Source organism: Lutjanus erythropterus, chromosome 6 (assembly GCF_056507025.1).
Source record: "Lutjanus erythropterus isolate fLutEry1 chromosome 6, fLutEry1.hap2, whole genome shotgun sequence".
In the NCBI taxonomy this organism is placed as follows: Eukaryota; Metazoa; Chordata; class Actinopteri; order Lutjaniformes; family Lutjanidae; genus Lutjanus; species Lutjanus erythropterus.
The window spans coordinates 19,688,477-19,713,439 of NC_139322.1; the positions used below are offsets into that span (position 1 = coordinate 19,688,477).

A 24,963-nucleotide genomic window follows, 5' to 3' on the forward strand; every position below is an offset into this window, starting at 1 on the left:
CCTTTGTATCAGCAACAGAGTATAAAATGTGGACTTTCGTAAGTTCTTTCACAATAGTTTGCTGGTCACAGAGGTATTGTGGCTGCCCACCCTAACACCATGTCTGGCTGCTGCTATTGTAACTGTTTACTGAGAACAGCTCTTTGCCTGCCAGGCACATTTTCCCTTGTACAAAGGCGTGGGCCATTGGCAGGCAGTGTGCATATGTGTGTGTTGCACTCGCGTATCCACCTGTGAGAGTTTATTTCGCTGGTCAGCACGCGATGTACTGTTACGCATGTGTGTTTGTGTATGTTGTATATAGGAGTATGTCTGAGCTGCGTGTGAAGAGAGCAGTTTTGCTACTGCAGTGTTATTGACTGACGGCCTGGCTCGAGCGTTGCTAGGGGCTCTCTGTTATGAGAAGCGGAGGGCTTGGACAGCCAGGCCGGGAGTAGTAGAGACCCAGACGAGGCCGACTGTCCTCCCTCTGTGTGTGTGTGTGTGAATGGGCTATGTTTACGCAGCCGACAGAGTTTGGCAGGGAGTGGTGGGCGACTGGTGTAGTACAGCTATTATCTGGGCTCACGGGTGGAGAGTGATGGAAGAGGAGCTGGCTGAGAGTGGGAGGAGGAGGGAAGCCCATTGGCGTTGTTTTCTCTTGGACATTAGTCAAATTCTGCCAATGTGTATATGTGCAACTGCCATGACCACTTTTTATGGAAATTGTCAATGGGCTTATTTGTATAGACTTGCATTTGTTTGTGTCTATGCTTTATGTTATCACAGAGGGAGACAACAGGTGTGTGAGAGATGACATGGCTGTAATCTTGTGCTTACAAGTAGACAATAACCACAATGGTCAACTAAGGTCAATGGAAATGTCATGTGAAGTAGATTTGTCAGATCCTATCACACCACTGTTATATGTCCACTAATAGTCCTTGAAAATGTGTCCATGTAATAGTGTCCATATGTTTCCTTCCACTACGCCATCGCAACATCCAACCTCATGCATTCATGATAGTCTCAACAGGAGCTATAGACACTACAGGGAAAGTGTCTCTGCATGTTTTTCAAATGTACACGACAGTATGTTATAACACACAGATATCAATACACCCTCAGAAAGGTGTGTTCACTGGCTCCCCTGTAGTCACTGACTGCTTATATGCTTACTTGAAGACAAAACGAATTACGACGGGAAACAGGAGAATGTGTTCACATCTTGAAAACTTTACATACAGCTGGTCAGTGATAAGGTTTCTCTCCAGACTGCTGTCATATTTTTGAACCAAGTCTCTCCATCAGACCACATAGTTTTTTCTGTTTCTGTGTGAATGTGTCAGAATTTTATAAGTAGTCCTTTGTACAGCTGTAGACTTATTTATTTTACTTTCTGTTTCTGTTTTAGTCAGGTTCTGGATTTATTTATTTTGGATACGAGGATGCACAGTTACAGTAATGATCTTTCCTGTCATCCCACTGCACTGCCTTCATAGTGATGCATTTCCTGTGCACATGTAAAATCTCTGTCATAAACTTGGTTAAATGTAAACATGGCTACAAAATCAGATTTCTTCTGTGGGAATGTAGCTATCAAAGAAAGATTCTGATGCTTTTGCCACACTCATAGCCCATAGATGTATTCTGTTACAGTGGAAAAACCCAAATCCACCCTCTACGACATCCTGGCTAGCTGATTTAATGTCTTTTCTTTGTTAGAAAGGTTAAGAGGTTAAAAAGTTCTACAAAAGATTGCATTCTGTTATCTAGGGCTGACCAATTATCAAAATGGCCTGCTGCAGTCCTCAGTATTTGGTAAGATATGTGTCAAAATAGAATTTTAAATTGAATGTTGCCATGCTGCAGATATGTCCTGGTCTACACATCATGTTCTGCAGACTTCTGAAAACATCTTTGTTTGGTACAGATGTCCCCTAAAAATCACATCATAATCATTTTAATAAGTTTTTCTATGATTCTCAATGCACTCATTCTTGCACATTGACCATCCTTTTCTTGTATTTCCCTCCCTATTTTATTTCACTTTACTTTAGTTTAGTTTTAGTTTTTTAATATGTTTGTTTTCCCCTCTGTCTCTTTTTGAGAGTTTGAGATGGGTCAGTGTTTGGAGAAAGGTAGCGTTTTATTTCTCTGTTTTAACACACCAAAAAGGGGATTTTGCAATTTTTTTGCAACACAATTTTTTACTTAGTATTTAACGTGTGTATAATAGTGGTTTGCAATTAAAAAAAAAATGAAAAGAGAAGAAATGTAGCTATCTAAATCTCTCTTACAAAGAAATCAGGTTACTGCAGAAAACTGACAACTTCCAGGGTACTGAAGCGTGAGTAAACACAGTCATTGTTTCAGTGGGCCCCTGCAGTACACATCTTTCTCTGAATCTGACACAAAAAGTGCATTCTCACTTTTATTCATGACACACACTCACGAGCACACACAGAGAGCACATGCACCTCAGTGGCTACACACTCCCAGAGAATACAGTGTGTTCACGTCTGCAGTGTAGCTTGACCTGTGATTGAACGAGAACCGACTGTAGTCATCCTGTCAGTGGGCCTGGATTTATCAGCTCCTGCTCCACTGTTGAGCACCTCGCATTTGCCAGAAAACACTGAGAGAAAACTAGCCAGCCAGACAGACATCCAGTTAGACAGGAAGCGATCCAGCGAAGGAGTTAGGGGCTGCTCCGGATGATTTATGCCTCGTTCAGGAATGCTGAATGAGTTCAGGGCACACTGCTGTTATAGGAACTGGCTGAATCGACATTTGCTTGCTTTCTCAGTGATGTATAGTATTCTCTGAATGGTAATAGTCAGAATGTCAAAATGTGACCTTTTTGCCCCATATCAATCTCATATGGAACTTCCAACACTTTGAGAGGCAGACGGAGAAGGAAATGAATCACTGTACAGCCCCCAATCTGAGTTTCTTGTCAGTTCTCTGACAGCTTCCGCCTAGAAAACAGAGTTGGGCAACCTGTTGGCAGTTGGTTGCCAAGCAAAAGTGAAAAACTGTGATATGCATCACTGCTTCTCTTAGCCACTCAAAGCAGAAGTTTCTCAGAGTTACTTCTACATCTGATATGACTCTGAGTGTTTGCGCCAGTTTAAGGTGATTTTGTGCCAGTATTGCAACACCACGTACATTATGGACTGTTAATCAGTGAGATATCAAGAAACCACAGTCATTTTCTGGCTGATTTGTTGTTGTTCATCTCTTTGTCTTACTTTCAGTCTTTTTTTTTTTTTTTTTTTGTCCCTCTGAAGGTGGTGCCATTAAAGTAGGGCTGCAGCTAACCATTACTTTCATTATCAATAATTTGCCATAGAGGTGTCATGATTTTCAAATTCCCCAATTCGATTTGTCATTCAATTTTAAGGCAATCGTTCAAATCAATTTTTTTGATGATTGGTTTTATGTCTGAATAACTTCATTTACACTTTTAAATTCTTCTTTACACATATATGCCACATGCTAATAAGTGGGAACCACCATAGTTTTATTCTTTTTTGGAATGTACATTGGCCATGTGGTCAAATTTAAAAAAAATTAAATAAATAAATAAAATGTAATAATACTGGGAGAATGACCAGTTCTGTTTTGGCATCCCAAGTCTACTGATTATTTTCATGTTTTATCGCTCTGTTTTAACATCCATCATGTTAAAAGTGAAAATTAAAAAAAAAATATATATATATTGTAATAAATATTCATCACAATTTTCCAGAGCCCAGAGTCCTTTCAAGTGAATAGAACAAGGGAAAATGTAGCTGTAAATGCTGATCTGGACCAGGGCTGCACAATACGGTAAAAAAAAAAAAAACTATTTTGACAGTTTTTGATATGAGTCATGATTAGTATAAAAGGTCATGTTTGCGTCACAATTTAAATTTTTCACTGAAAACAGCAAATTAAAATCATGATGATGAGACATTTGCTGCAGTCTGTAGCAATCAAACATGTTTTCTTACATCTGGAGAGGAGGATTTGTAGGTCAGGGCATCTCTGTAGCACTACAGTACTTCATTAAACTCCTGTTTCTTTCTTCATCAAACAGTTGCAGCTTCTGTGATTTGGATGTCACACTTTTCCATATAATGATCAATAACATTTCAGTCAATTGTGCAGAAAAGGATTCAAGGATTCAAGATAATTTATCAACACGATAGAACACAGAGTTAATAGAGTTGTAGTTCCCTCACAAAACACACAAAATACAACATATAAAGACAATTATTTCAATTGAGAATGGAATAAAAAAAAAAATGGATGTCTGTAACTTTGCATGATTTTGTTAAACTGTGAATGTGCTGCTGCATATGCAAGACCTAGTTAAAAAGAAAACAGAGGAAATGCTGTGTAGTGTGTACAGATGCTTGGGCATGCACATTTACATGTTTAGTGGGAATGAACTGTGTTCTACTACTTGTGGGTGTGCTTGTTCCTTCCAATAAGAGGTTTGCGTTTGCACGCTTTGGTCTGCGGTGCTTCCCCAATGAGTTGGAGTGAATACTACTGTTGTTGTTTACGTTATCCTCCTTTCCCCTCACTTCCTCTGACAGAGCACGGGCCACAGCTACAGCTGGGCTACTTCTACTTTTGTAGGTTTCTATTGTTGTGGGGAGGAAGCAATAGCAATTGAATGAGCACTAGTGGCCTTGCCAGAGACAGACAGGTGAGAGCCAGGGCTACAGATGGTGAGAGGAAGTCTGGGAAGACGAGAAACAACCTGAGGATCAAAGAGTCGGGGTTTGCCTCGATGACTCCCCTCTTTTCTCTCCTCACCTCGCCTGTCTGCCTGCCTGCCTCCGCTCTCTGTCTGCTTCCTCGCCTGCCCGTGACTTGTCCTGTCTTCTTGACATGATCAATGGCCCAGGCCTGCGCCACATTGCCAGGTTTGGGTTCACTCTCCAGTCACTGGAGGAGAGCTGCGCTCCTTTCTGTCTTCTGGTGGGCAGATGAAGAGTCAGCTGGAGCTCACCACAGGGATGAGGAGGCACATTTTTTCCACAGATCTGCACTTGACTGTCTGCTTTTTCCTGCACCAGCCATAAAAGGCCACCGACTACAATCCGTTCATTGAAATTATGTTTCCCTCGCTTTTTAATACCTCCTTCCTCAGGTTTTGTACAAGGACATTTGAAGGAAACTTTTTTCTCTGGGTTCATGGGGGACAAGGTGGCTCGGTGGGCAAGTTTGTCCGTTTGAAGCCAACTTGTGTGTTTCTTGACAGGGTTGTGTGGTGCAGGAAAAGGGGGGTGCCTGCTGCCAAATGTTGGCTTGGCCGACTCCATCAAGAAAATATCAAAAGGCCCTTTATGAGGTGCTGTAAAGAAGAAAGGGTGTTTTGAGAGCACCACCAGACTGCAAGGGTAATTCCACTTTTTAAAATGTGCCCTGAGGATACAGGCTTATCCCACCTGCTGCCTTTTTCCTGCTCTGCTCGACTTGTGAGCTTTCTTTAGTGGAGCTTTAGATAAAGACATCTGAAGTGTGTGTACCATGTCACGTTGTGTCACAGAGTTTTGTCATTATCACTCATGACAGCTATGAACACATGCCAAAACGTTCTACTCCACAAACACGTCTGGTCTCAGATTATATGTGTCCGTCTCTCTGTGTTTCATGACTTTCTGCTGGTTCTGACAGAAGGGTGTAAATTCCTGGAGGGGTGTGTGTGTGTTAATGTCTGGTTTCTCACCACTCCTGGCCAGTTTGGTGTGTTTTCACCACTCAGACCCGAGCCATCTCCTGGTCGGCAGCCCAGTTTTATCATAGAGCTTGTTTTAAAGGCCTCTTTACAGGCGTCTGAGTGAATGTGTGTGTCTGTAGAAGCCCAGGTAATGAGCTTTCTGACAGCTGTTGAAAGGCGTTGCTACTGCTCAGCACCTTTAATGAAAGCATCCCCCCCTCCTTGTCAACACACACACACACACACACACACACACACACACACACACACACACACACACACACACAGTCCTCTCTCCTGACAGCTTTTGACTTCTCCTCCATATAAAGTATTTCTTTCTCAGTTGCAGCAGGTTACATTATGAGCGCTTGTGTGACTTACACAATAGAGACTTGATAGACCTCCCACCTGAAAGCTCTCAGGTGACTCAACTATGTGTAACAGAGCCTGAGGAGAGTAGCAGTATTATGGGAAGCTGGCCTTCAAATCTTTCTTCCAGAAAAGGCTGTCTAACTTGCTATTGATAATAAAAATAATAATAATAATAAAAAATAAAGACAATAATTCAACTAAATCTAAACATAATAAGTCACCAATAAGCTTCACATGGGAGTCAAACACCAGTCTCATGAGTGGAAGTCCTGTGCCTCACCCATTCACCCACCACATCCTGTTGCTCATGTGGACTCTTTTTATTTGCTCTTTATGCAATTTTTCTGCCAGAAAGGGCAACAGAAAACAGAAAATGAAAGTCCAGGGGGGCGTATTTCAAAACTTCCTTACTTGCTGATCTTTCTTAACTGTTTGGTAACCATGGTAATGAGGGTTGGGTCCTGATTTAGAAAGAAAAGTCATTACAAATGAACAGTCAATGTTGTCCTCCTCACATAAGATTGAAAATGTGTATTAAACAAGCAACCTAACGTCCCAAAATCTTAAATAAACTCCCCTGACTTTAGGAAGCTGTCCAACTTTAACATTTCCACCTGTGGTAGCTAACTTACTAATTAGCTAACTGTAGTAGCTAACAGTAGTGTCAGCTAACAGTAGCTAATGGTAGTGTTAACTAAATTGTCTAATACATATGGAGGCAATGTAAAATTCCCAAAAAGAACATCCTTAGATTTTTCTACAGAACCAAAAGCTTTAACTCATCTGTCTTAAATTTAAGTACCCATTGTTGTTTTTGCTCCCTTTTTTTTGTGTGTTTCAACATCTCAACACTTACAGTTGTTAAGTTCTACAAGATGAGGAAAATAGTGTTGGTTGCGAGGCAACAGACATAAATGTTGATATACATTGTTGGACTGAGCATTCAGGATTTGGTAACCTGAGATAAGATAGGATGAAATAAGATAGGATAGGATTCTTAAAGTTAGTTAGGATTTTCTTCTGCGATACCAAATCATATGTTAAACTCTTCATATCTTAACTTAAGTAGTATGGCCCCTGAAGTCTCACTTCTTCCATGTGTGTCTTATTCAACCTGTGGGAAATGAGTGCACATGTGAGAAGGTGTAGCAGCGAGTGACACAGAGCAGTGGCTATGAAAGTGGTGACGGAGATCCTCCGGAAAGACTGGTACAGACAAGAGGAAGGAAGCAAGTGTGCTGTGTGGGACCTTGTAGCAGAAACCTCAGAGTGATGGCAGGAAGACGTGGGCAGAGAAACAGAGAAGAAGAGTGAAACATGCTGGCACCATTGACAAGGGTGTGGTACTTTCTTTTCCTCTTTCATGAAGCCCAGTTCTTCTTCATGGAAACCTGTCGGTGTGCTGATGGTCACTCAGCGAGCACCCTGTGGTGCTGTAGCCTCTGCCACAGGGTAGAGGGCCAAGGGCACCCTCGAAGGCCCCCACCTAGTGTGCCAGCAAGTCTTCCAGCCCACTGTTCACCATCCTCTCTCAATCTGCTCCCCTTCTGCCACTGCTGTCTGCCCACTACCCACCCCTCTGTGTGCCCCTCTCTCACACACCGCCTCCAAGTCTCACACACTCTTTTACTGCCCAGTGCATTCGACAGGAACATGCAAGCTTTGCAGGCTGTTTAATGAAGGTAGAGATGGAGACAAAAGGCCCCACATGCCCGTGCTTGCAGTTTAACACGAAACTGAACACAATGAGTCCCACACACACTCACACAGGAGGATATTTTAATGGGGAACAGTGTTACGAACAGTCCTGCATTTGCAAATCAAATAGAGGCTGCAGAGAGTTGGCAGCACCCATGGCTGCTGAGTGGCATACACGCAAATGACATAAACACCTTAAAATATGTCTGTGCCACTCACTCATGTCCTGTACTGTATGTACACTGTCCTCACACACAGAAACAGCCTGTGCATTTGCTCTCACATGCCAAGACTAGACTCCTGGAACAGCGTCCAACTGAAGATTCAATCACACCAACAAGTCACGTAGACAAAATCTGCAGGCCTATTGTGAAAGAAAAACTTGTTACGCTGCCAGAATGTCATATGCTGCTCTGTTAAAAGGAGTGTGTCGCAACATAAAACACGAGCTGCATAGTCATGTCTTTGCTAACATACATTAGAGACACTCCCCTTTTCAGTTGAGTGAACAAAAGGCAGCTTCAGTGTTACCAGAAAGTCCCTTGTTTTTGGTCTATAGTATCTCTTCCTATTCTCTCTTCTTCTCTCCTGTTGTATCTGTTGAACCTAAAGGGACATGATTGGCCCAGCTGACTTGACCTAGAATTTAATGTAATTGACCTAGTTGAAGTCACCTTCAGCCAAACAGCTATTTCTGTCGTGTGCAGTTACATTTCACGTCTAATGAGGTTGTGGAGAATGATGGACCGCATGTCGCTCTCTGGCTGAAGCACTTCAGTGTAATGCAGGGGGGTGCAGATTAGGGATGGGTGTCAAACTTCGATACTTTTATGGAACAGACTGAAATTCTTCAGTACTATCGAGTATTGAAAAATGCTTTGTCTGCGGGGTTTTCCCTGGATCTTTCTGAGAAAATGGTGGCAAAGACTGGAGATGTAATGAAGAGATAAAAAAATAAAAACTGTGATAAATGACTGTATCTATTTCAGCACAGGACTTGCAGATTGTGCAGTGTTTCCATGCCTATTTCACTCTCCTAGCTCTATTTTTTTTAAAGCCAAAATAAGATTATTGAAGCAAAAAAACTTTCCAATTTGACCAGTGATGGACCAGGGCTGAATTTTCCTTAAAAAAAAAAAAAAAGAATTTTCCATAATTTTCCTTAAAAACCCCCCAAAACAATACTAATAGAAAATAGAAGAAGCACCAAATTTCAGTAAAGAGAACTGTGTCTTATTGTTTCAGTGTAGAAAAACTAATAATGCTTGGTATTGATTTGGAGTTACTGAGTCACAAGCTATTTAAGAAAACAATTATTTTCTCTTCAAATATTTATGTTAAATTAATTAATTACACATTAACAATAAAAATAGATGTGCCACATGGGACCAATTTAGCATAATTTTTAATCACTAATATGGGAAAGTGAGCACAAAGGTAATATAAAAGATTTTGCATTTTTGTTGCAATTTTCAACAAAGGTGGCTGCACACTAGACAGGCAGGGAAAACCGTGGTCTTTCGAATTTCGAAACCCAAGAGGTAAATCTCATCAGCATCAGTCAGTAAAAAAGCACGCGTGTGCAAGAAAAATTGAGATAATTGTTTTTTGTTTGTTTGTTTGTTTTTTACAGCCAGATCTTTGAACAGCTTCTTCCTAAAAGTGAGTTGAATTGTACCATAATGTGTAGTGTAATTTTCTTTCATTGTTTATGAAGTAGTATGCAAGCCAAGGTTTTAGCACTGGTATTGAAAGTTTTTGAACAATACCCAGCTCTAGTGCAGATCATTGTGTGTTTGCTAGTTTGTAGCGAGTGAATATCATCCTTCTGTATGTGTGTGTGTGTGTGTGTGTGTGTGTGTGTGTGTGTGTGTGTGTGTGTGTGTGTGTGTGTGTGTGTGTGTGGTTTGTAGCCGTTGAATGGTATCTCTGTGTGTATGTGTGTACCGGGGATTAGGCCTGGTCAGTGCAGCTGGGCCACTTGTGCACAGAGAGCATTGAGAGAAGGGATTAGGAAGTAAACTGATACCAAGCAGGAAACGAACAGTGGCTACTGGTAACTCAACTATCCCTCCTTCTTTGCCTCTCTTATACTCTTCTCCCCCAACAACAGCAGCAGCCACCCACCTATCCTGCTCCTCTCAACTCATCCGTCCGTCATCAGCTCGCAGGCTTCGGCCGGCCGATTGTCATGCAAATGGTGCCCCAGGCCCTCACAGCGCTGATAAGGAGGGCCTCTCATTTCACAGGGCTTTGTTTTCTAAACAGTGATGAGCTGAGTTGAGGAGACTGGGTAAAGGGGCTCAGGGCGGCTGCCTGAATAGGCCCTCTCACTAGTGGCGCCCTGGGGTAAGTGGTGTGGGGGATTTGGATGGAGCAGTCTGAATGAGGCGGGTACAGGAGTCATGTTCTCTGGCAGGAACCAGGTTCAATGTGTTGACGGAGCCTGATGTGTTTTCTCTCTCCTGCTGCTGTCCGTGCTCTCTCCTCTCTCTTGGAAATAAAGATTCCAAAAGGGATCTTTCTGAAGGGCTGAGTTTCTACCTGGAACCATTTTTTGAACAAAGGATTTGTCAAGTGTTCTTTGTAAGACTGTGGGTTCCATTGAGAACCATTTCTATCCAAAGAACTCTTTGGTCAATGGTTCTTTGTACCATAATATAAAAAAGGCTCTCAGTAGAACCCCCTGGGTGGATTCTAGTTAAAACCCTTGAAATATGAAAAGATTCTTCAAAGAACTTTTTTGAGTGTTTTCTAGCTAAAACCATTGGAATTTAAAATGGTTCTGGTCAGAACTCCCTGGGTGGGAGACTTTTCACAAGTGGTTCTAGGTAAAACCTATTATGTTTTGTTTAAGCAGAACTCTCTGAAAGTGTTCTCCAATGGCGTCCCCCTCTTTGGCTCTTGGTTTCTGTCTCTTTTTAGACAGTGTCAGTCAGTGTTCGTTACTTGACGCCACATATGGTTTGTCCTTTTCTGTGGGGTTGTCAGCGCTCGGTCTGGAGCCTCATTTGCTGCTGTTATTGTTGCATAAACACAGAGGTTCATGGCACGTTCAGAGGGTTTCTGCTCTCCCACTGACCTTGCTGCTTTGTTACATTCTGGCCAGCGAGATATGAGAACTGCTGTAGAAACATTCAGCGGGCGTAAACTTCAGGTTTTAGATTGATTTGCACATTTGGCTTCGCCATCGCTCTTAAAGCTAATGGAAAACATCTTTGCCTCCAGCAAAGTACGGCTTTCAAAGGAGGAATTTGAATGTGGATTCAGAATTGTCAAATATAAAAACACATATGAAAAACAGATGTCCGAGCAGCAGGCAACAAATGAAAATGTCTGACATATTTCTGTTACTATCATTAATGAGGTAGTAGCTGCTGGCCAGTCGCAGCAGCTGCAGCAGACGTGGTGGTAATGGTCAGCTTGGTCTTGAACAAGACTTTTGCCCTCAGGAGCAACTGTGTCCTCTCTCCTCCCCCTTCCCCCTTCTGCCCCCTTTCTCTGTTTTTTATCAAATTCCTCTTTTTATGCCCCCTCTTTTTTTCTTCTTTTTGAAGTCTCCCCTCTCTTGTAAAAAGCCAAGCTGGTGGGTTTCTGCCTCAGCCTTGGGTGTGAGAGAGGGGAGGAGGAGGAGGGGGGTTGTAGGTTAAGTTTAGGCTAGCCCTCTGTGCTTTCCATTGAAGGTGCTGGGGGGAGGTGGGGGCAGTAAAAGTTAGAATTTTAGAGCCTCCCTGTTTTTTATTTTATGATTGGCTTTTTTTACGGGCTGGGAGCTACAGCTGGTGGTGTGAATAGCTGCCCAAGGTGACCGAGTCCCAATAAAGTTTAGGCCAGCCGAGCTGGGGCCTCCAGTCCAGCCATGGGACCGCCTTTATAGGCCGCCTTACGAGCCTAGGCCTCTATTAAAACCTGGCAGGGCTGCGCTGAGGAATTTAGGGCCAGGAAACAAGAGAAAAATAGGGTTTGTGTGTCAGGGGGTGGTGGGACACAGAGTTGGCTGGGGGGTTGAAGTTTGAGGGTAACCAAGGGTGAAAGTTGAAAGAGGTGCTGTTGGGTAAGTGGATGTTCAAGTGTGCAGGCAGCAGCGTATGGATCCCATACTTCCCTCCTGAACAACATGTGTGTCTGTGAGTTTGTGCAGGCAAGCATGTGTGGCGAGGGTGAGAGTCTGGTCCTGTGTGTGTGCAGCAGCTTATGTTTCTCTGGGGAAGTATGGAATCCATACGCCACACACTTGAACTTCCAAAAGAGCCTATACAGTGTGTTCCACTTTGGAATATAGTGAAGCTTAATGTACCGTAGCAAGTATGTGACTCGAGGTAGCGCTGACGTCACAGTTTGAAAGGTAGAAGGAGACACCAGTTTTGCACGCATGTGTGTTTGACATGTGCCTCGTCTGTGGAATGAGGAAGAGCCAGCTCTGACTCTCGCTCTGTTACCTGGTCTTATCAGAGAAGCTGTCGATCAAGAGCGCTCCTCCTTCTTACTGCTGTACAAAACAGTTTTGTCTCTGCTGTCAGACAGTTATCCTTCCTTTGTTTCTCGGTGTTCACACAAAACAATAATCTCCCCAAATATGCACCTGGGTGCTGCCCCTTAGGGTGGGAATTGCTGTCTGGAGATAGAAACTGTTTCCTGTAGTTTGTAAGCTATTCCTCTTCCTCTCCTTTATCTAGAGTCCCCAATGCTGGACTTCTAGGCCAATGACAGTACCAATATTAGAGACTTTAAAAAATATAGTATCTATATATTGGCTAGGGATGATAACGATTAATCATCATTAAGAATTTAACTAATCAAAAAGTACTAATCAATGGTTTTGTTTGATACAGGCATTTGTTGATTAAGCAAACTTAAACATAAACATAAAATGAAAAAGAATTTGCAACCCTAATATTGCCTGATGGTCTTTATGCAGAATATAACACAGAATATACAATATAAATAGACATTTTTTGCAATAATCCCTCAAAATGTGGTTATCAAACACCTGTGACAAAAATATGTAAGGGAGGCAGGATATTTTAGTTTAACAATAAACTTTTTGAACAAAATTACATCTAGACACTGAAACAGTCAAGTTTTTCCCTTATTTTTCAATAATTATAAATTGCTATGAATGAAACAAATACAAATAGAACAAAATATACATGTACATATATATAAAAATACATATATATTAAAGCTACTACAAGGAACTTTTATATTTTGCTGATTTTGGAGACCCCTGTACACAAAAGCGATAGTTTTCCCACCACCATAACCCCAAAATATGACATCAAAAATAAAATTATCTACAGAAAAATCTCCTTCTGCCTCCTTTTAACTTGCCAGCGCACTACTCATTGTAACTTTGCCTGGGAAAATGTAAACACAGGCTCGCTGCGTCCTATTTCAATGAGAATCTGACCCAGTGACAGCAGTTAAGAATAACTATATGGAAGTTAGCTAATCGTTTCATGGATAGCCTCATTTGCTTATGTAGGTCATATAGAGGCATCAGTATTAAAATGAACCAGTTTCATGTAACAACATTTATCAGTCTGGCTCTACTCTTATGTCATCAGTTTTGTCCCTTAGAGAGAAAAGCTAAAACAGAATAATGTATCTCAGCCCACCTCCAGGTGAAATGTTTACCAACCGAGCATAACTGTTCATCACAAATCAAATGGAAAAGGAAAAGCTGTCAGCTGTCACATGACATCTGACTGCAGTTAAACACACTCAACTATCTCCATCTGCTACATGTATTGACAAGTGCACATGTGACATGTCAGCTGTCAGTAAGTGATTTATGTCAAATCATGTGCTCATGTTGCTCTTCTTTTTTCTTTCTTCTTCTTGTCCATAGCGGTGGAGACCCAGAGCACCAGCTCAGAGGAGATGGTACCCAGTTCACCGTCTCCACCTCCCCCACCTCGTGTCTACAAGCCATGCTTTGTGTGCCAGGACAAGTCCTCAGGGTACCACTACGGTGTCAGCTCCTGTGAGGGCTGCAAGGTGAGAAGAACCTGCCAGATCATTTTAGAGCTCTGCTTTGTCTGGTTTTATTACATACGTTTAGTAAAAATGTTGGGTTGTTAGAATTATTAGTCACCCATTAGTTGATAGAGAGATACAGAGTTTAAATGCTAGACTCTTTTCCTCTTCTGAACTAAAGCTAGAAAAAGACATTGAAGAAGAGCGAGCATGAAAAAGAAAGTTAAATGTCACGTCCTTGATTTGATGACTTGACTATAATACACAATCTCTCTCTGCCGCTCTCTTGCCCTCTCCCCTTTTGTCTCTCGCTTCCTGATGCTTCAGGGTTTCTTCCGCCGCAGTATCCAGAAGAACATGGTGTACACCTGCCACAGAGACAAGAACTGTCAGATTAACAAGGTCACACGCAACCGCTGCCAGTACTGCAGGCTGCAGAAGTGCTTCGAGGTCGGCATGTCCAAGGAAGGTGAGCCCTCCAGGACTGGATTCCCTAGAGACAGAGAGACCCACTTCCAAAAACATGGATATTCACTCTCTTACACTCACAACAAACACTGTGTACACAGCTACACACACACAAGGCTGTAGATCCTGCCTTCAGATATTTAAGAATAGATTAAGACACAGTGCCTCAATACTTACAATTACTTAGCCCATGGCATAATTACAAATGAGCAACATTTTAAAGCTATAATATGTAACATTTCATCATTAATATGTCTAAAAACACTAGACGTATGTTATATATTTTGTTGAGTTGTGTGTTTGCTTTATTTCAAATGTTTCCAACAACGATCGAATACAGAGAAATGTGTAATTTATTCAAGTTAACGGTGCATTTCCTGCTAGCCATTTCTGTCTAGTTGGTTGTTGCTATAACTTCCAGGAAAACACAGGATATGTCCAGATGAGAGCACGTAATGTGAATAAAGCTTTAACATTACTTCGTCCATGAATATGATTTACATCAGCTGTGGTGGTTGTTTAAAAATTAAGACAACTCTCTTGATCCCGCACTACTTGACGGCACCATCAAACTACATTTTTTGTTATTGTTATAATCACTCCATGTACTGAAATACGTATCTGCTTTAATGTAGTACATGCATACAGTCTTAAAAATCATTATCTTATCTTAATATAAACAACCCCCTTATATTTTCAGGTAGTCTATTATCTGGCTTTAACATGACTGATAACATTTTTAAATCAACAAAAATCTTTAAATTGCAACATGTGATTTGATGAGGAGTTTGTTTGTGCTGTTGCATTCACCTAATTAATAAGTTTTATGTCACTTATCTGTAATATATACAAAGGTTTAGTGTTTGTTGTCAATGTGGTGCCCCACACCTCTGTGCAGTATTCAACATATGGATTTATTTCTTTTTTTTTGATCTGATCTGACTCACACATTGTGAACTTATTGATCTATTAGTGCTCAGTCAGAGACTCTGGGAAAGTATGCAGCAGAGAGACAGATGATGAGCCTACCAGGGGTGGTGATCAGGGCGAGGCTGGGCACTGTACCAGTCATATGACTAATTGCTTTACGAAATGATTCTGACTTCCCGTTTCACCACAAAAACCTCGCCCCTGTGGCCAGCACAAACACTGCTTTCATTCATAACAGAAGCAACAGAGCAGAAAACTAAATTTCAAGTTTTGACAAAGATAATGGCGGCAGGATTCACGCTGCTTGCAGAGTCAAAGGCACAGTTTTGTGCCCTCATTTTAGTCTGACCTTGTGAGTGGACGGCTGCGTGTAAGTGGCAGTTTCTTGCCCTTCATAGAGCCTGTGGGACATGTATGTGGGTGTAATGTTTGTGTGGGATGTGTGTTAAGACCGGGATCACATTGTGCCTCTGCTATTACTGGATATCCTGAGAGGAAGGAAAGTATGGGAGGAGGAGGGAGAGGAGGCAGAGAGGGAGAGAGTGGAGGACTGGCTCATGTGCACCGGTCAAGTGGATAGAGAGATGGACAAGGAAGAGAGTGGGTGATAAGAAAGAGATAGCCAGTGTCCGTGTCGTGCTAAAGGAAATATGTTAATACTGTTAAGAGCAACCTCAGTTGCTGCTGAGTTCTGATTTCCAGCAGTGAGCACATTGTCCTTGACAGTGGTGAAAGACAGAGAGCATGAGAGCTGTGGATGTTTTCACATGTGATCACAGATAAAGAAGAGGAACATTCTGTGGCTGATCACTGAGAGTTGCACGAAGAAAGGATTCTGTTTAGGAGAGATGCATGATCCACCTTTTTTCTGTTACGATCCAATTCAAATACCTGAATATGGATATCTGCAGATACCAGTACTATATTGATATCAGTGCGGTTCACATCAGGTCAGTTTTCACCCTCTGGAAAGCTTGCTTAGTGTTTATATCACTAAATTCATGGTACAGAGCTTTGGACTTCACATCCTATGATCATTGTAGGGTGATGTCGGATTGTGACATTTACATGTGCTGCAGATAGTGCTGAGAGAAGACCCTCATTTCCCACCATGCACGGCTGAGTAGTTTAGGTTCACTATACAGTAGTGAAGTCACACCCCCTCCCCTGTGCCCCATGGGACCTAACTTTGGAAAAAATATGAACAGTGGTCAATGGCGAGTGAGAAATAACTTTTTGATCCCATTTGAATTGTGCCACGAATTACAAGTTATTTGTCATTTTAAAAGATCGTTTTACAAGTCAAGGAAGTTGCAGTTTGTGGTAGGTTTGTCATGGTTTAGTTTAATTTTGTGTGAAACAGCTCAGTGAACTACATCTTTCGTCTCGCACAATTTACATCTTCAACGCCAATCTCACGGTTCCTTTTAGCGTTATCTTACCTGAAGCGTTTTATCCTGTGAATCCTCATCCTTTTATAGGCTGGGAAGAGAAAGAACAGGCAAAATTTTTGTGGTACTTTATACTTTGACCATTGTTGAGGTGGCTAGTGCATTTCTTCAACCCAGCTATATTTTGAAATCATGGTTCAGGTTAATTCCCTCTGTGTCGAATGGTCTCAATTTTGATGTCAAGGCTGATTCCTTGACAAAACATCAAATTCTTTGCTAGCTAGCTAAGAACATGGTTGATTTTGGTAATTGTCTTTTTTTTTTTTTTTTTTTGCTGATTTATAGTTTTAACCATTAGTGAGGTCCCAAGTACATTTTGGCTTTATGTCCCCTGTGTCAAACAGTAATAGAAATTTGATTATAAGGCTGGTTTCTGGCCCTCAACTTGCACTTGTAGACATGAATTGCTTAGTATGAAGCAAAGATGGGGATAATTTTGTGGTATTAGCTCAGATCCAGCTCAGTGAAATAGTGGCTAGTCCCTCTTCTGATTGCCTTGTTGTTTTGTTTTTCTTGTTTTACATAGCGGTGCGTAATGACAGAAACAAGAAGAAGAAGGATGTGAAGGAGGAGGTGGTGCTTCCAGAGAGCTATGAGCTAAGTGGAGAGCTCGAGGAGTTGGTCAATAAAGTCAGCAAAGCTCACCAAGAAACTTTCCCGTCACTTTGCCAATTGGGAAAATACACCACCGTAAGTCACCTTACACTACTGTTCACTCATACTGTGTGTGGCAACATTCTCCAAGCTATGTCGTCAATCAGGGCTCTCAAATTGCATGCAAGGACATAAATTCACCGTAGCTTTCCCAACATAGTGGTGGTTTAACGCATTCAGTTCCCCATTAAGCCATCTGTGTGGCCTCTGAGTGATTGATGCAACATGTAAATGGATTTTTTTTGCCTTGATTGATGTAAAATGTAAATGTGTTCTGAGGCTCGGATACGCTTGTCCTTGATGCAAACAGGGTTGTACACCACCTCTGTGACAACACACTGACCTGTGTGTGCGTGTGTGTGCGTTTGTGTGTTCAGAACTCCAGCTCAGACCACCGTGTCCAGCTGGATTTAGGTTTATGGGACAAGTTCAGCGAGCTCTCCACCAAATGCATCATCAAGATTGTGGAATTTGCCAAGCGGCTGCCAGGTTTCACCACCCTCACCATCGCTGACCAGATCACTCTACTGAAGTCAGCCTGCCTGGACATTCTGGTGAGGACCCAGTGTCTTTGTTTTTTTTTTTTACCTTTTGTCTTCTTCACTCTATCAGATAGCTGAGCTTTTTTCTTAGAAATAAATTACTCAACAGATAAGGGAATATTGACATCTGGTGGTGGATAGTGGTAGTGCAGGAAGGTTTGCTCAAATAATACTAAGCCTGTTGTGTGTTTGGTCAGAGAATACTGTAGTTGTACACAAATGCGTGGCACTTGGAGCTGATATGTGTTGAGTTACTGCAGATAATGTGGTGCTTGTTTTATCATCGTTTCTATATATTTACATCATGGTTTTCCCCTTCCTTTCTCTGATAGATGTTGAGGATCTGCACACGCTACACCCCAGAACAGGACACTATGACCTTCTCAGATGGCCTGACTCTGAACCGGACTCAGATGCACAACGCCGGCTTCGGACCTCTCACAGACCTGGTGTTTGCCTTTGCTGGCCAGCTTCTACCCCTGGAGATGGACGACACGGAAACCGGCCTCCTCAGTGCCATCTGCCTCATCTGTGGAGGTACTGCAGCAGAAGGACACATATATATCACACACACAGTGACAGTATAAGTTTTAAAGGGGAGGTTGCTGTAGTGAATATGTGTTTCAGCAATTATTCCACTGCTTTGATAGGATTATAAAATAAAAGAACGAGATATTGGCTTGAAATTATTTTCAAAAGTAATTTATGTTTATACAATTCTTTTTTTTAATCATGGTTTTTATTGTTTCCTTAAGAAAAACGTCTACAGCAACAGACACCATGGCAAATAAAGAAATATGTACATATAATAACAGAAAACAAGGCAGCATTTAGGTAGGTAGGTAGGTAGCTCTGTATTTATCGTGGGGAAAATTCAGTCTCACAGTTGCAAAGATATGACGAGATAGAAAAAGAAAAGATAGTAATTAAGGACAAAACTAGACAATATAACAAAAAAAGAATAAGGCACTAACAATGTTAATACTAATGTGAGAACAGGATACATCAGTATGCACAGAAAAGTATAAACTACAGTACAGAAAGTGTAAAAAGTGAATAACAGTGGTGTGGTGCAAATGTATATGTGAAAGAAAATTATTCCAAAAACAAGAAAGAAAAAAAAAATAGTTACACACTCCTACCATCTACTTATATCCTCATGATCCCGCCCTCATGTGTACATACAGTGTGATTAAGACATGCTTCAGGCACATTTACCAAACAATAAATTAAACAAAATATGAAAGTAAATAATATGAAATTATATGAAATATATGAAATTTAATTAAATAAAATTCAAAATCTATATGAATTAAATAAAGGTTGCAACAAAAGGGTGTTCAGCCATTCTTGATAGTTTGGATGTTCAGCGTTTTATACAAGTCTTACTTTTTTATGACAGTGTACTTTTCTAGTAAATAATAGAGAATAATTTGTCTTTCTTGCTCTCCTGATCAGATCGTATGGATCTAGAGGAGCCACAGAAAGTGGATAAGCTGCAAGAGCCTCTGCTCGAGGCTCTGAAGATCTACGCCCGCCGCCGTCGCCCCAACAAACCTCACATGTTCCCCCGCATGCTGATGAAGATCACTGACCTCAGGGGCATCAGCACTAAGGGTCAGTAAGAAGAGTTATGCCATGTTTTGGTCCTTGTTCTCCTATTTTATTTTAAATGAACCATATTTTTATACATTGCATGTCTCCTTTTACTAATCTTGTTATCTCTTCAGAGACATAAAATACTGTGTTTTTATGATAATACAGTCTTTTTGTTTAATGAATTATTATTGTAGTTACATATATTTACATATATATATATGATTATATGTAAGTCACTGGTAGTGATGTGTATATGTGTGTATATATATGTCATTCTGATTTTAATACAGTTTGACAGCAAACAGAATATCTACAGAACCAGTTTTTTAAATATATATATATTTTTTACTTATTCTTTTAACTTTTAACTTTTAACAAAACAAAAAACACACTCACGCACCACCAGGCAGATATAATACACTGAAATTACTAGGGTGTGCTGTAGTCAGTTCCACTATTGTTGATTAGGTAGAAAGAAATTGTGTCCAGAAGGCTCCACTGTGCCCATGACTGGCTGTCATATCTTAAAGGGATAGTTCACCCAAAAATGAAAAGGTCAGGTCAGGTTTGGGTTTTTTAGTCCACAAAACACTGCAAGTTTTACAGGAAGACAGCATTGCAGAATCTCCCAAACAATGGAATGACCAGTTTTCAAACATAAACAAAATAAAAACATAGAATTTCTCCATGCTGCTGGTGTGGCATAATCTAAGTCTCCTGAAGCACACTGTTTGAACTGCTGTGTGTGTGTGGTATGACGGAGTGCAAACAGCATGTTGGGACTTAAGGAGACTTGGATTATGCCAGACAAGCAGTATGGAGGCATTTGTTTTTAAAACATGATTACTAATTATCTCCCACCGCCATGTTTTCTGCCTCCAGGTGCGGAGAGAGCCATCACTCTGAAGATGGAGATCCCCGGGCCAATGCCTCCTTTGATCAGGGAGATGCTTGAGAACCCAGAGGCCTTTGAGGACCAAACGGAGTGCAACGATAGCCCGCCGCCTCCCCCACCGCCGCCACCTCCACCGCCAGCCCTGGTCCTGAAGCAGGAGGCTGAGGACGAGGAGGACAGCTGGGCCACAGAGAATGGCAGCGAGCCTTCGCCGGAAGAGGAGGATGAAGACGACGACGACGACGTGGGTGATGAGGAGCGAGACAGGGGCTCGGACAGTGACGGGGAGCCCTGGGGGGTTCTGGATGCCATAGATGGGTCAAGGAAAGGCCTTGTTGGGAGGGCACAGTGAACAGAGCATTTCATGCACACACACACACACACACACACGCAAACACACACATACACACACACACATAGAGACATACAATCCAACCTCACTCACTCTCCCACCTCAAGAAAATGCTGGCCTTCCTTCCCCCCTTTCTCTCTCCTTACTGCACATCAATGTGTCCTCCACAGCGGAGCACAGCAGAGCCTTATGTGTACAGACACTTTCTAACTCAGGCCACATGGTCCATGACAAGTGAACTACAGAGAAATTAAGGAGAGATGACAGTAAAAAACCATATGAACTCCTGGCGTAGCCAAGAGGGAAGTTAACGTGACAAAAAGAACATAACCTCTTTGAGAAAGCTAAGTGTCTCTTTGTTTTTTTGTTTTTTCCACTATTGTTGTTTATATCTAAATAGGGGAACGGCCAAACCAGACACCAGAACTGAGCAGTTGATTCTGATGGATTACAACAAGCACATTTCTCAAAAGAAAACAAGAGTACAGGGCAAAACCAAATTGAGTATGCTTATCTTTTTGTTTTTGTGGTTATTGCTTTTGAATATTGTTTTCTGTTTTTCTTTTTTTTTTCAATTTATGAATAAGTCCATACATATCTATATACCATTATATTTTTTGTCTTTATTTGTTATTCTGGTTTTATATATGAATCCTGTAGACGATTTTTTTTTTTCTTTGAAGAGCTTTCCTGAGAAGATATTCAGAGGGAAAGAAGGGTAATCAGAACTGGCTGGGTCTTCCTTAGCAGCTACATATGCTTAGCTGGGGCTTTTTTGGGCACTTTGGCTCACTGTGGATGTCAATGATAATCAACCCAGAGGACTATTGTTATGTTGCAGTGACTTAATCAGTTTCTGTTATCAGGGAATTGGCATTATTCTATTTTTGCTCTCGTTGCAGCCAACTAGCGCTGTCAATGTGGAAAAGTAAGTATCTTTGTGCCAAAGTTAGGAGAAGTCATCTTTGGAGCATGAGTTTGACTACTGGCAGGGACTCCAGCCACGATCCTCACAGCAGAGCGCTCACTCACACATGCACTCGATCTCACGCACAGTATATACACACAAGTGCATACACACACTCCTTTCACTCTACCCTGAGTTGTATTAAGATGTGCCTGGACAGAGATTTACACTTTACACCATATATGTAGCACTTTTCTGATCCTCTATTCTAAGTAAGGCACATCTCATCCGCTAAGAGTAGAGTTACTTTTATCTCCAACAACATCAACACACACACTGGGTTGCACCAACAAAGATTAATTTAATCTAAGATTACTTCTAGTCAAGAGTTTAGCAAAACATGAGTAAAGTTAGATTTAATATAAAGCAGAGCTCTGTTGCACAATTAAAAACTAATTTCCTTTTAATAAATCTAAGTTTAATGATGTAAACCAAAATTCCTTACTCAACTAAAATAAAATTAATAAAAAAAAGTTTCAAGTGTTGTCAGGACCTTGCAAGTAGAAAAGAGGGGGGGGGGAATCTTTAACTTTCCCTTCTCTGTATTCCTTAACAAAATGAGTTTTAGAAGTTAACTAAATGTTACATTGTTTGCTAGCTAAAATAAAACCTTGTTGTATTGTTTGCTAAAAATGTTACATTGTTTTTGCTAGCTAAAAACAACAACAAAAAAACTGTTACATTGTTTGCTGGCTAGCTAAACACTTGGCTAACCCACTCATGACGGGTCGGCAGAGAACTGATTTGCTCATTCCATCTCAAAAAGGCTCTCATTTTAAAAAGTTAAACCTCCTCAAGTGTAAGTTTTGATGAAACAGAATTAAATTTAATCTTGGTTTAGAGCAAATGTTTGAATTTACTCTTTATTAATTTAAGCTAGTTTAAAAGTTTGGTGCAACAGGATTTAATCAGGGTTAAAAATGATTCCTTGTTGGTGCAACTATAGAATACAATCAACTTTAGAGCACTCCCGGATGATGTCAGTAGACAAACACTTTCAGCTCGGACAAAAACATCCACTCATAGTAGCAACATTATGCATCGATGCAACGATCAAAGACATATGCAAGTCAAAAAAAGCAGGAATCCTTATGGAAGACATTTTGGAATCAGACTCAGGGCTTTTCAGTAAGGACCAAACCCTAGCTGCTCTCAGGCACGCTAGAAACAGGCAATATTTATGTGTGTTTTCTTGACTCCGTTTCGATCAGCTCAACCCCTCTGCGTGTACATAGAAGGTAACAAGTCTGAAAAACAGCGTGGATGCCAGTCTGACTCTCCCAGAGGGGGACAAATCATCATCATCATCACCACCATCATCGTCATCACTGCCCCGCCTGTGCTCGTGCTGGCATCCATGCAGCAAACTGCCTTCTCATCCCAAAAGCCATTATATCATCTTGTCTTCTTGTGTATATCCTCAACTCTCTTTAAAGGAGCCGTGGAGGATTATGTGTTCTCATGTATCATTTCTTTATTGCCAAAATGTCTCTGTTGGCGATCAGCTGGGAGAGCTCAGCTGATATACAGTACAGAGGTTTTTTTTTTTTCTGTCTCTCTTTGAAGCAATATGAACATGTTCTCTGTAGCGGTGAGAGGTCCCATCCTCTGAATATGGGCAGGTCTCCTCATTTTGTGTGTATATGTGTGTGAGTGTGAGTGTGAGTGTGAGTGTGTGTGTGTGTGTGTGTGTGTGTGTGTGTGTGTGTGTGTTGGGGGGGGGGGGTGGTAATGTGTGAGTGGATGCTTTAACATGTTTTTCAGTCATTGGGTGAATGTCTTCGGCATGGTGCTCTCATGCAAAAACACTTGTGTGATGACCTCATCCCTTCTGTCTCTGCTGGGCCGTCATGGTGTTAATGATGGTAACGCGGGCAGAACATTGAGATTATTATGTTGTTTTTATGTTTTTGTTCTTCAAAATGGCCAAGGTGTTGTCTACCCTTTGTTTATGTCAACTCTTGTCATACAAAGAAAAGCCATATAAACAGTAAGAGGCACAATAAACTACTTTTGTGAGATTATGGACTTTTTAATTTCATTTTTTCCTTTTTTGATGCAAAGAGTTTACAAATGCACATACAAACACGAGAAATACTAGGTGCTATGTATAAATAGGTGCTACATATGTGGATAGACATACACATATAGTCTGACTTTTTTACCTGATGGTTCTGTTACGGTAGGTTTAAGTTGTATGTATATAATTTAGGGGAGACTGGGGGCAATTGTTTGTTTTTTTTTATCTATATTTTCCTTAATAATGCAAATACTACTTAAAATACAGTAGATATAAGAAACTATATATATGAGTACTAATTAATAATACAGTTGATATATTTTTACCAATAAGGACAAGACGATAGTATTAAATTTAATGCATGAAGTCAGACTGTTACATTTGGGGCAAAGTTCTAACAGTGGTTTGGGTCACTCGTGACACTGAAAGAAATATGTCATATCAACCCACTGTATTTCAAATAAAAGCACACCTCAAAGTAATCACGTTGCTGCTGCAGTATCTAATAATATTTGCTTAAATTTCTAAAGATTTTTTTTGTTGTACGTTTCAAATTGTGTTAGATGTCAGACTGAATCCTTTCAAAGCAAAAGTCTATTACTTTGGGGGATGACTAACTATTCTAGTGGTATCTAGATTTTAATTATTTGAAATGTTGAAATTTAGTGAAATAGAAATATGTGCTTTTTCTAACAGATAAGTATGTCAATACAGACAAAGTGCTTACACTGGGTCATGTGACTTGGGAACGATGTTCCTTTTTAAACAATAACCTTGAGATAAAATTGATGTAAGTTAAATTTGCAATCATTGAACATTACACAGCAAAAAAAAAAAAAATAATACTGTACATCAAAAATAATAACAATGATAATAATAATAGTTTCAACATAAGTTTATTTGTTGACATCTTCTACCCAGGTGAAATTATCCAGCTCCGTTTCTCGGTTTCCACAGGCAGTGAAACAGTCCTACTGAGCATGTGCAGAGTAAGTGTCATCATTCTAGCTCATTCCTGATTGGAGGAATTGAGTGGGTTACAGTTGCCCCCTGTTCAAATTGTCCCCAGTCTCCCCCATGTCAAAAAAGATAAATACAAGTCCATACATTGCTCCCATGAACATATATATTTTTTTTACCACCAGTTGGTAAAAAAATATGCCCCTAACAATTGGAGATTAAATATTTTTTTAACCTGATGGTTCTGTTATGGTAGATTTAGGTGTTTTAAAATATACTGTACACATGAATCATACTTACAGGATCGATAAGCTATATTTATTGTACTAAAACCATTTAAGGTTTTTTTTTTTTTTTGTTTGGTTTGCCATTTTGTAA

General features: G+C 40.8%; 1 protein-coding gene across 4 annotated transcripts in view; it reads left to right on the forward strand.

Annotated features, from left to right (window-relative positions):
• The window catches only part of rarga (retinoic acid receptor gamma a), an 87,586-nt gene extending 63,957 nt beyond the window's left edge, over window positions 1-23,629 (forward strand). For all 4 annotated transcript variants that reach the window (XM_084721048.1, XM_084721049.1, XM_084721047.1 and 1 more), the window contains 7 exons: window positions 13,620-13,768; window positions 14,075-14,216; window positions 17,123-17,286; window positions 17,628-17,804; window positions 18,125-18,329; window positions 19,251-19,409; window positions 20,274-23,629. In XM_084721048.1, the coding sequence (XP_084577174.1) occupies window positions 13,620-13,768; window positions 14,075-14,216; window positions 17,123-17,286; window positions 17,628-17,804; window positions 18,125-18,329; window positions 19,251-19,409; window positions 20,274-20,638 (1,361 nt within the window). In that variant the 3' untranslated portion in view covers window positions 20,639-23,629. The remainder of the gene's footprint in view (window positions 1-13,619; window positions 13,769-14,074; window positions 14,217-17,122; window positions 17,287-17,627; window positions 17,805-18,124; window positions 18,330-19,250; window positions 19,410-20,273) is intronic.
• Window positions 23,630-24,963: the final 1,334 nt, after the last annotated feature.